The sequence below is a fragment of the Chrysemys picta genome, chromosome 15, assembly GCF_011386835.1.
Source record: "Chrysemys picta bellii isolate R12L10 chromosome 15, ASM1138683v2, whole genome shotgun sequence".
NCBI lineage: Eukaryota > Metazoa > Chordata > Testudines > Emydidae > Chrysemys > Chrysemys picta.
Genome location: NC_088805.1, coordinates 6,538,252 through 6,549,618, shown reverse-complemented (window position 1 = coordinate 6,549,618; position 11,367 = coordinate 6,538,252). Strand labels below are relative to the sequence as shown.

The 11,367-nt window shown below is 46.5% G+C and overlaps 1 protein-coding gene across 7 annotated transcripts in view; it reads right to left on the bottom strand.

Annotated features, from left to right (window-relative positions):
• Nucleotides 1-949: 949 nt before the first annotated feature.
• The window catches only part of TPCN1 (two pore segment channel 1), a 61,513-nt gene continuing 51,095 nt past the window's right edge, over nucleotides 950-11,367 (bottom strand). For 4 of the 7 annotated variants that reach the window (XM_065568271.1, XM_065568269.1, XM_005303216.5 and 1 more), the window contains 6 exons: nucleotides 10,759-10,805; nucleotides 9,728-9,796; nucleotides 8,981-9,065; nucleotides 7,792-7,928; nucleotides 6,214-6,294; nucleotides 950-3,828 (listed from right to left, as the gene is read on the bottom strand). In XM_065568271.1, coding sequence (XP_065424343.1) covers nucleotides 3,715-3,828; nucleotides 6,214-6,294; nucleotides 7,792-7,928; nucleotides 8,981-9,065; nucleotides 9,728-9,796; nucleotides 10,759-10,805 — 533 coding nt within the window. In that variant the 3' untranslated portion in view covers nucleotides 950-3,714. The remainder of the gene's footprint in view (nucleotides 3,829-6,213; nucleotides 6,295-7,791; nucleotides 7,929-8,980; nucleotides 9,066-9,727; nucleotides 9,797-10,758; nucleotides 10,806-11,367) is intronic. The other 3 variants (XM_065568272.1, XM_024108089.3, XM_065568273.1) reach the window with 1 other exon arrangement.

Here is an 11,367-nt window from a genome sequence, read left to right as displayed (position 1 = left end):
GCTCACAGGAGCTATTACAGTACATCTGGCCATCCACGGAGCAGGGGGGAAATACATCACTGCAGCAGGAACGACAGACGCAGGAAGGGCAAATGCAGCAGTGCTGTGGCAGAAGCTTGTACCACACCCAGCGGTGCTGGGAGTACATTTCTGTTGCTCTAGTGCTGACGGGAAGTAGCAATCGTCTCCCTTCAATAGTGAAGGGCCCCTGAACAGCAGTCACGGGTGGATTAGTTTGCCATTAAAGAAGAAAACAATCCTCTTGGTTTCCTAGGAAATCGCATTGTCAGGGCTTTCTTTAATCCTGGGTCAGCACTGTGCTTGGATTGAGTGACCACAAGGGTTAGTCATTGAGCCTTGTGCAACAGGGATGGCAAGAAGCCTGGTGAAATAAACTTGTCCATCGACACACAGGCAGCCCAAGGAGTGGAGACGGCATGAGGGGGAGAAGAAATAGTGGTGAACATTTGGAGTTGGAGTTGTGGCAGCTTCAAATGCCCAGAAAAGTGAACTGCACAGTTCCAAGAGATTGTTCTCAGATGCCAAATCTGCACAAGATTTTAAAACCATCTAAAAGTGATATTAAAAAAAAGCCCATTTTCAACAGTGACAGGCACTTAGGATCTTATATCTCACTGAAAGTAAGACACACCTGGGCTCCTAAGTCACATACAAAAATGGGATCTAGGCACTTCTGAAAATTTCACTCCAGACCACAAGGGACAACTCTGGAAAGGAAGCAGCCAATTTACAGAATCCTAGGGTTACTTAGCATTTTAAATGTTTCGCAGCAGAAGTTTACAGAAACTTTTAGAGGGGGGGCAACAGGGAGGGTCTCTGTGCCTAGCAACTGCAATCTAAGGATAGGGATCCTCTCAGTTTGGCAATAGCTCACCCACAAACCAACTGGTTATTGAAACGGACACAGGAAAGAGGAGTGAGGCAGCTGTCTTTATGCAGCAGAGGGTGTTTTTATTAATGTGCCTGAAAATCTACAGACTGTTGTACAGACCTGTCCATAAAGTTATTTATAAACAAACCGCCAGCATACAAAACCCTGCAGTGTTTCCTCCCTTATCCCTACAAAATGATTGTCTTTGTAGTTACGGTAAGTCAGTGTCTACGAAGGGGATGGGGAGGACAATTGGAAGGGGATGCCCCGTACTCAAACTTTTTTCCTTTGTGACTGTTAAGTCCTTTGGAAAAAGTAACCTCTACAAACCTCCTCAGTTTAAAAAAATATATATATATACACACAGTGGATATTTCAGGCCAGATCAAAATCTCAGCAGTAAAACCACAGAAGGGCAGAGTAGCACTTTTACTCTGGAACACGTCTTTCAGCAATTTTGTGCACCCTTCATCACGAGTTCTCTCTTGAAAACTCCATGTTCTGCAGGTTCATACCCCCTTTCTATAGTCCCGGTGCCCCCAGGAGTGCAAAAAGGCCTGAATGATGGCTTTGAAAATTGTCTTTTTTTACTTCCCTAACAGCTGCATTTGTTTTTAACCCCTACAATCCTGGTGCTTTCCATCCTGCCAGCAACGAATAGAAGTTGTGCTTCTGCAGCATCTAGAGACTAGGGTAGAGTGGAACGCCGGAGCTAGGGTTCCAGGTGTAGCAGCAGATGTGCTCTTTTCAGGGTTGCCCATCAGTGAGTGTCCTGGATGTGAGAGACACAATTTGGAAAACGGCCCCGATTTCTCAAGAGGGAAGCTCGGCAGGGCTCAGGTGTCCCGTCATAACTCTGGAGTCCATTGCACACAAAAAGGAAGCAGAGAGTTTCATTTGAGTATCCAATGAATTCCCAGAATGCAGCAGTGAGGACAAGCAGCATGCAGTGGGTGCAGGCGTGGTGACTACCATCTCATTCACTTAATCAGAACACTCTGAACCACTACCCATAGAGGGGGAGGTTGTCAAAACCACGTGAGACTTAAATCATCAGGAACTGGGCTCTTAAGACATTGAGATGCTTTTGAAAAATCTCACCATAGGCCATAATGGGAATGACAAAGCAACTCCTAAATGAACAGTGCAGCCAGCCGTGGAAACTTTCCCTTCCTTCTCTCAATATAGTGCGATATGGTCCTTCACAGTGGGTCTAGAACTCCAAGGATGAGGGGGTATTAGGATTAATGCTGTCTGATTTAGGAGGGAGGCAGTCTCCTATGCAATAGTTTTGGAGTGCAGGTTGCCAAAGGGATTCCTAAAAGCTCACTTCATTTAGAGGGGCCCACCCACTGGAGGCAGCAAATTTCAAAGGTGAGATGCCATGGCAACCTCTCCTTTGATGTGCCAATGCACATGTGCCATGACTTCATGCTTTTAGAATACTTAGCACTTTCCATACACAGACCGTGGCATGCTTTACGCAAGTGGGTTTCGTTACTCCCATTGTGTGGAAACAGAAGCACACACAGATTAAGTGACCTTGCCTATGGTCCCGGAGCAAGTCAGAGCACAGAACAGAGCAGAGCTGCCTCTATGTATGATACAGAAGGGCAGGTGGATGGAAGAGTTGATTTCCACATCTCTAAGTCCAGTTCTCCCATTAGAAAAGCTTCCCAAACTGGCCCTGATTCATAAAATCGTGGTTCCCAGAGCTCGCAAAGTTTTTGCAAGAGAGAAGGCAAAGGAGAAAAGTTCCCTTGTGGTCACGTCAACCTGCCTGGGAAATCAAAGGTGACGTTACCCTGTTGACAGAGATGCTGTGCAGGCACATGCACACACACACCTCCCCAGCACTTCTCAATCCAGCCCCACTGAAGCTCAGTCACTAACCTTGTGCTGTCTCATTCTCATACCAGGCAAAGATCTTCCACTTATAAACTGGAGGGTGGAATGGCAAAGGCTCAGCATCACCGTCCTGTGGAATTTGCATCTCACCTACTAACAGATCGCCAGAGTTTTGGGATTTGTCAAATGGCTCCCAGCCTGCATAGCACAGAACACTAGAGAGAGAACTTTGATAGCTGCAGCAAGGGCATTGATCCAGAACTCTGTCAAGTCTCATCACTTTTAGTAAGGATCCAAAGAACTACTGGATCTCAGTCCTACAGCCGTCCTCCAAAGAACAGATTTAAGAGGTTGGATGAGCTACTCAGGAATGAAACAGGGAGTGTCTCTAGAATGGTCAATAAGCCTAGGTAGTTAGGAAGAGGCAGAACGGGTGTAGATTGAAGTGGTAAACTTCTCATCCAACCCCACCTTGCTGGATACTAGATGGGGAGGGAAATACAAACTTGCTCCCCGATTCTTTTATTTAAGAATTAATGGGTTAAAAACTATTTTTTAAGCACAGAACTTCAATATTAGCAGGTGGGTTCAGTGTTATTTCCTTCTTCCAAAGGATTAAATATCCCTCCCCATGGTTTCCGACTGGTAAAACTAGTCGTGGGCCCATGTTGGGGAAGCATAGGCCAGGAAGAACAACTGAGTATTCTGTACTAGATGGTCATCAGTCACAGTTGCAGCGATAGGGTCTTGCTGAAGAGTTATATTATAACTTTATATATTTTTTTTGGTTCCAGCAGTCCTATTTTGAGTTCTCTGGTTCTTTGCTTTTCATTTATTCAAAGCAACTCATGATGTCTTCCAGGGGAAGAGATGTTTAAAACCAAAATTTGACTGACATACTGAATATATCTATATACATTATAAAATAATACTATGGGATTATTGCATAGAAGAATGGTTTGCACTAGCTTGGCCTAGATAACTGTCTGTGAGCGCTGCCTGAGGCCCGAGGACAGCATGTGGCTGCCGGATGGGAAGACATCTTGCCACGGATATTCTTCTTTTCTGGAATGCTCTTCATACCACTCCTGAACAGAGGGAAGAACACACCCAATGAGAAAGTCTCTTCGCCATACCATACTACTCTCCCCTGAACAGCCACACTCTCCCCCTTCCCTGTGAAACACAAGAGAACTCAGGGGTGCGATACATCTCAAATGCTTTGGCAGTAGTAAATAGCGAGGGCTTAGTTACACTGTCTCTTTTAAGGTTTCTATAAAAATCTGTTTCTCCTCCAATGCAAAGTTTGGATACAACTGGAGCTGTCAGGAAAGGGTTAACTAGAGCATCGCTGTAACATTTGCAGGATGGAAGCACTGAGCTCTCAGCTCCTGGGTTCAAAGCATTAACTATCACCCCATCACTTCACAACAGCAGGATGCACTGGGAAATCCTGGCAAGGACGTTTAATCTTTCAGTGACATACCTCCTTTGCAGGCGTTTCAGATTCATTTGCTAAGGACAGACTGGTCATTTCACTCGCTATAAATTAGAAGAGTCTCAGCAGATTCTGACCAACACTAAAGATAAGCACCAGGGTTACACTCATTGTAGGAGCCACAGGTCATCCCACTGCTAGCAACAGAAGGGACACCAGAAAGATGCAGAGATTAACTCCTTTGGTATCCATCATCATCAAATTAGTCATGACAAATTCCTGTGGAGTTAACGGCCCCCTTCCCTCCAGAGAGGGATTTTCCTGGTGCACTCTCAGTGTACGAGCCTACCAGTGTTTGAAAAGGCTCCTGATGTTTAGAACGAGTCAGCAACTTTTCAACAAAAGGCTTTTGTTAAAACCAAAATTTTGTGGAAATGTTTTGGTTTCGCCTGAACTTCCACTGGGGAGAACGAGTGCCCAAGCACCCTCAGAACAAGTAGTTGCCCGGTGGTTTCGTGGGAGATCCAGGTTCAAGTCCCTGCTCAATCAGGTAGGGCAGGGTCTCGAACGTGGAGATGCCCTAACCACTGGGCTATTAGCTAGCGTGGAGCGCTTGGTCAGTGTCTTGCTCTCATTTCCGAAAGGTCTTTGTTTAGTTCAACATTTGTTACCCATGTCAAACTGTTAATTTTTCATCACATGGAATGCTTGTTTTCCAGTCAGCCCTGGTGATTTCACACTAAGCCTCCAAGGAAATACAATGGCCGGAGTGCACCCACAGTTTGCACTGCTCATTAGTGAGCCCCCGCCGACTGACCAGGAGGGGTGGGGCGGGGGAGGACAGGCTCAAGAGAAGGAAGGATGATGCCACCTCCACTTGCTCAAGCAGTGCAATAGCCTAAGCCCACAGCTCAACAGACTGACTACGGAGGCTTCTTCGCCAACATGCTCAGGATTAGCATGGTCGGAGTACCTCAGGGTTAAGAGGGAAGTTCAGCCTCCATAACCACTAAGACCATGGTCTCTCCATTGGAGAGAGACATGGGTACCCTATCACGGTGCTATTTAATGGAGTAAATAAGATTAATAACTGACGTGAAAGAAACTGGTAAAGATGGAAGCATGAAAACAACTCTCCTTTGCAGTAGAGACCTCCTATGGTTGAAGAATATTAGCAGGAACTGCCTCATCAGTTAATCTAGGTCCACGTTTACACTACAGCCTATGTTGGTATAATTTGTGTCACTCGGGTGTGTGAATAAGCCACCCCCGAGTGACGCAAGTTATACCAACCTAAGCGTCGGTGTAGACAGTGCTGTGTTGGCAGGAGAGCTTCTCCTGCCATTCGCGGTAATTAAGTAATTGCATAATGGAGTAATTAAGTCGATGGGAGAGCTCTCTCCCATCAGCTTAGAGCAGTGGTTCTCAAACTTTTGTACTGGAGACCCCTTTCACTTAGCAAACTTCTGAGTGACCCCCCCCCCTATAAATTAAAAACATTTTAATATATTTAACACACTTATAAATCCTGGCGGCAAAGTGGGGTTTGGGGTGGAGGCTGACAGCTCGCAATCCCCCATGTAATAACCTCGTGACCCCCTCAGGGGTCCTGACCCCCAGTTTGAGAACCCCTGGCTTAGAGCATCTGCACTAGCAGCTGCACCACTGTAAGCTGTGTAGTGTAGACATAGCTCCGATGTTTCTAAACCTTATTCTTCACCTCCTGCCCTGAACTGCCAGGCGGTGTTGCTGGCACTGGTAAATGTTGCTGTGTTTCACCCTGGAGAGCACTTCATTTCAGGGGCACGCACAGTTTGCGAAGCACTTTGGCCTGTAAGGGGCTACATAAGTGTATGAGGTTATGAATATTGTGAGATGCCCTTCATATACTGTATATTCTGCAGAGCATCCTGCCGTCTGGTTCTTCTGGGTGGAAGACTCCCAACATTTAAAGAACGATTCAACATTCTAACCAATGGACAGTGTCCTGCTAATCAGAAACTTATGAGGACGTTTGCAACTCGATGTTTCCTACCTGTATCTCCTCCTCGTACATTTTCATACTTAAGTCACTTTTGGTCCTTGATCTCCGTCCCAGAAACAGCATCGATGTTTGCTGAGAAAACAAAAGTATAGAGATATTAATAAAAATGGGAAAAAGGATCCAGGTGCTCCAACAACTCCCTGCCCCACTAGGTCACAGCTAGCTCAGTGGTGAGATGAGAACCCAAGCTTCCCGAGAGAGATTGTGCCTAATTAAACTTTCCTCATTCACCTATACCCAGGGCCGGCTCCAGGCACCAGCCCACCAAGCTTGTGCTTGGGGCAGCACCTGGAGGGGGGTGGTGCGGTGCTCCGGCCGCCGGGGAGAGCGGGGCCACGGCTGGGGCTTGCTGCCCTCCCCCCGGGGCTCCGGCGGCCCTCCCCTGCCGCGTTGGGGGGGGGGGGGGGGAAGAGGGGGGGCGACTGGAGGCTTTTTTGCCTGGGGCGGCAAAAAAGCAAGAGCCGGCCCTGCCTAAACCCCCTAGCTTACCCAATGGGTCTTGTTAGTTTCAACCCGCACAAGCGGAGTAACAGCCGAAGTTACTGTGACATCATTTTGGGTTATTTATAATTGAGGAGAATTAAGAATATCCTTACAGTTACTGGTTTAACTTTCTTATTTAAACTGTTATTTAAACTTTTCTTTTAAATGGACATGGTTGAGGTTAGAGCCATTTTTAGACCTAATATCTTGAAAACTGCCTCTTCTTTGGCAGATGTAACCGTCAAGATTCCAGTTCTGAATTTTATCTGTGGGTACAATTGCTCAACATTTCAATACCCCAGCAGTGAGAGATACAGCAAGCCAACTGATGCAAATGTGCTGTCATCTAGTACAGCGAGTCAGGTGTCTACAATTCGGGGTGTGGGATGGAAGGGGAAAATTCCAGCTATTACAAAAATCAGTTTAAAGTCTCCCAACATCATGAGGCACAGAGCTCTTGAAGGGAAGAGCTACAGCCTGGGACAGTTTTCAAGGTCACTTCATTTTTAGGCTTGACAATATCCCTTTTGTGATACCAGTGGTAAAAGTAATTGCCATTGTCTACAGAGAAGTAAGCCTGAAGCTTGGAACTGACAGAGTTATATTATTGCACAATGCTTCATAACGGTATGGACACAACTGTACAGTAGTGGGTCAGGTAGAAACAAATATGGGGCAGCACAGGTGAATTACAGGACAGTGACTGCAGTATTAGGAACTCACAAAAACCAGAATGCTCCTTCCCAGTGGGGTCAGCTGGCCAGGATGGCTCTTATCTCACCATACAGAATAAACATTGCTAAGTCTCGATCAGTGCTCTCTGGAATACAGTGGGAATTCAGCCCAATGCCCTGGGAATTCAACTGCAGTTTCTTCAGTGCAATGAGTTTTAAGTGCTAACCTGCAGGGCACCGATCCAGAATCCCTCCAACAGAGCAGATTCTAACAAGAGCCAAAGGCAAATGTGGAAAGGGGCTCCCTCTGCACCATAGCAGAAGAGCTCCTTTAAACCCCACAGCTGTGCCCCTGCATGTTGCACCACAGGAGTGCAGGGATTGTGGCCTGAATCCCAGCTTCTCTCTTTACCTCATATTTGTCCATTTGTGCAATGACCTTTTGCAGCGGGGCAGTTTCAGAGGCAGCATAATTCCGTCTGTAGAGCTCAATTACGCTTGCCATTTCCTCCTTGGAGATCTCCTTCTCCAGGACAATGCCATTGTCTTCTTAGAGGGAGGGAAAGAAAACAAGGAGAAGACATTGGGAAGTCACAGTTTTAATCAGCAATGGCAATAATCTCAAAGGGTTTTCAGAGATTATAAGGCCAGAAGGGAGCACTGTGATCATCTAGACTGACCTCCCATATGGCATAGGCCAGAGAACTTCCCTGAATTCATTCCGGTTTGAACTAGGGCAGATCTTTTAGAAAAAACATCCCATCTTTATTTAAAACCTGCCAATGATGAAGAATCCATCACAATCCTTGGTAAATTGTTCCAATGGCCAATTACCCTCACTGTTAAAAGTTTACTCCTTTTTTCCAGTCTGAATTTGTCTAGCTTCAGCTTCCATCCGCTGGATCTTGTTAGATCTTTGCCTGTTAGACTGAAGAACCCATTATCAAATTGTTGCCTGTGTAGGTACTTATAAACCACCATCAAGGCCCCCCCCTTGCCCTTCTCTTTATTACACTAAATGGATCAAACGCCTTGAGACTGTCACTCCAAGGCTTGCTTCCCAATCCTTTAACTTTTGGGACTCTTCTGAAGCGTCACAGCACAAAGCTGGCTGTACAGGAATAAACAAGAGGCCAGTCAAGGTGTTGACGTATTCCTTTAGCGGCATAGGCCCAACCTCTTCAGACTGGGAGTTGGCAAGAGGAGCCACATCTTACCAACACGTTAGAAAAGAATCATCAATCAGGAGATGGCAGCTATGTTGGACTGGGAGGGTTTTTCTAGGATGTTTGGGGCCAAAGGTCTGATTTTTAAAAAAGGGCCTACACCTCATAGCCTTGTGTGCGCACTCAATTGGGAATGCAAATAACCACAGTTACAACTGCTGCCATTGGCTATCCAGCTACCTGAGCTGGGTGCAGTCGGGTAGCTTGATATTTAAATACAGCAACTGCAGTTATTAGCAACCACAGAATTGCGGGTGCCTGTGAGGAGGTTATAAAATCAGGCCTTTCCTGTTCCGTCGTTTTCTCTCCTATGCACAAGCCAGACTTTAGAGTAAAGATATACAGACCAGCAGGCTGGCCAGGCCTGCCACTAACCTTCTGAACCTTGGTTCTTTCGGGTGTAGTTCATGCGGAACACAAAAGCCTCCAGTATAAAGGCCACAATGATCGTCATCACCACCTGGGAAGGGAGCCAGAAAGAGTAGACCACGTCACAAGGTTTGTAACTGCAGCGTCCTTCCAAATCTGGTTCTAACTGAACTGCACCTGAATTCTTGCTGCTTCCTCTCACCCCTCCTTTCAGCAGAGGGAGTCTACAAATCCTAATCCATGAGTCTAGGTGGTGTGTTTGTGTAACCGCCTGCCAGTGACCTGGGAATGGGCGGTATAACAAGATAGGGGCACCACTGCATACCACTATAACTCCCATCCAGATACAGACGCTCCCTGGGTTGCACAAACTCGACTCACAGAAATGCGAACTTACGGAAAAAGGTCCATAAACTTTTTTTTTGGGGGGGGGGGGGGGAGGGGAGGGGAGAGAAGGGGTGTAATTGTCAGAGATACGTTCCCAGCTTACGCAAAACTACCTACAAAGGCATTCCGGAATAGAACGCTTTCATAAGTCGGGGAGCTTCTGTACATAATGTGTCGATTCTGGCAACACTTGTAGTTTTTGCCATACTAAAGTTAGTGAAAATGATTTGGACACATGCCTCTTTCTGAGCTACGTTTCATAAAGAGGAGAACTTCCCTAATTGGCCATGGATTCTTCCATTAGAATGTAGCAAGACTGCCGCTGGCATTTAGAGATATTCCATCAACAGCGCATTGAGGACCTACCATGGTCACGATGTAGAAGATCATGAAGTAGAGGCGGCTCCAGTGAGAGGTTTGGGAGGTCACCCCTTCCTAGGGACAAGAGAGGCAGGAGTTCAGTGGCAGGCAAAGAGGAGGGAAGCTGCCATTAGTCCCCTTGAGAGCAGACAAAGCAGCACGCCCCCCCCCAAAATGTTAATCTGTACCTCATGACATAAGGGACAAGTAGTGCACCTCATGTATCTAACCCCAGGGCCTGCCTCCACCGTACTCAAAGTCCCAGCTGGCCCTGAAGCCCTTGCCCTAAAGGATTGAACACAGATCCCCATATAGTACTTTGATGTGTAAATACTCACACAATGGTGATGAGTGCTACTGAACAGTGTAGAGATAGCGGTCTCCCAACATATCTAGCTAACAATATACAGCATGGTGCCTGGGACAACAAGCTATAGTACAGAGGTGCTTGAAGAGTGCGGTCACTAACACCCTTACACCGAAGGTACAGCAGGTCTGCCATAATGCATTCAGAATTCATTGGATCAGGGATCCTGAGGTTACTCCTAATGCAGATTTCCTCAACAGCATTACAGAAAATGGCAGTCATTCAACCAGCAGACATGGCAAGGTGGGAGGGGGGGGAAGAGGAGACAGGGAGGAGGAGAGAAGAAATCAGAAGACTGATGAGAAACCTCATTGAGAAATACATGAAGTAGAAGGGCAGCATTCAGAATCTTCCATCTTCTCCCTAAACCATTCAGAATTGCTCAATAGCGGTTACATGCTGTACAAGAGCCAAAAGGTACAGCGCCGAGCCAGCCAGTGGCAACCAGTCTGTCAGAATCCCCGAGTGATGTTACTGGGGCAGACAGCTCCTGGCAGGCAGCTAACAGTGCCACCCTCTCATCCCACCCATGTCAGCCAAAGCTGGCCATTCTCCAGCAGAGTGATGAAAAAGGATCTGTGCTAAAGAGAATCTTGCCCTGCAGAGTGATGAAGAATTGATGACACAGCCCTGGTGCTGACTACATTTAAGTACCCCAAGATCTACGTACCATGATGATGTACCAATCATTGACAACTGTCAACTCAAACAGCGTAACTGTATGGAGACAGAAAGGACAAACCAAGAAGTGCTTTAGCCAGCCTGACCTGTTTCAAAGTCATTTCAATGCCTCAGTTTCCCCTATTACACGCTTTCTCCCATTTTCTTCATAAGACACCTCATTTCACTATAGACAGAGAACGAAATACTTGAGTGCTGATGACGGGAGACAGATTCTGCTCTCACTTACACTGCAGTTAATCTGAAGTCACCCTACTGATGACAGTGGAGTGACTCTAGAGTTATAATGGTATAACAGAGAGCACAGTTTGGCCCACATTTCTTAGTGGAACCAGAGTCTGCCATGCCAGTCCACGCTAAGCAAGACGCTGGAGAGATCCACAAAGAAAACAAATAAATAAATCACCACCATCCTCCTCCTGCAGGCCTGACTCATGTTTAAAATCAGAAGAAAAAAAAAAAACCCCCAGAGAATGACAAGATCAGTGTTAGAGGCTCAGCAGGGTAGTGGAGTTGCTCTTTATTCATCTCTGGAAACATGGATACAAGACTGGTTCAGATCACATGTCAAAAGAAGTCGGCAGGTTTCATGCTGGTC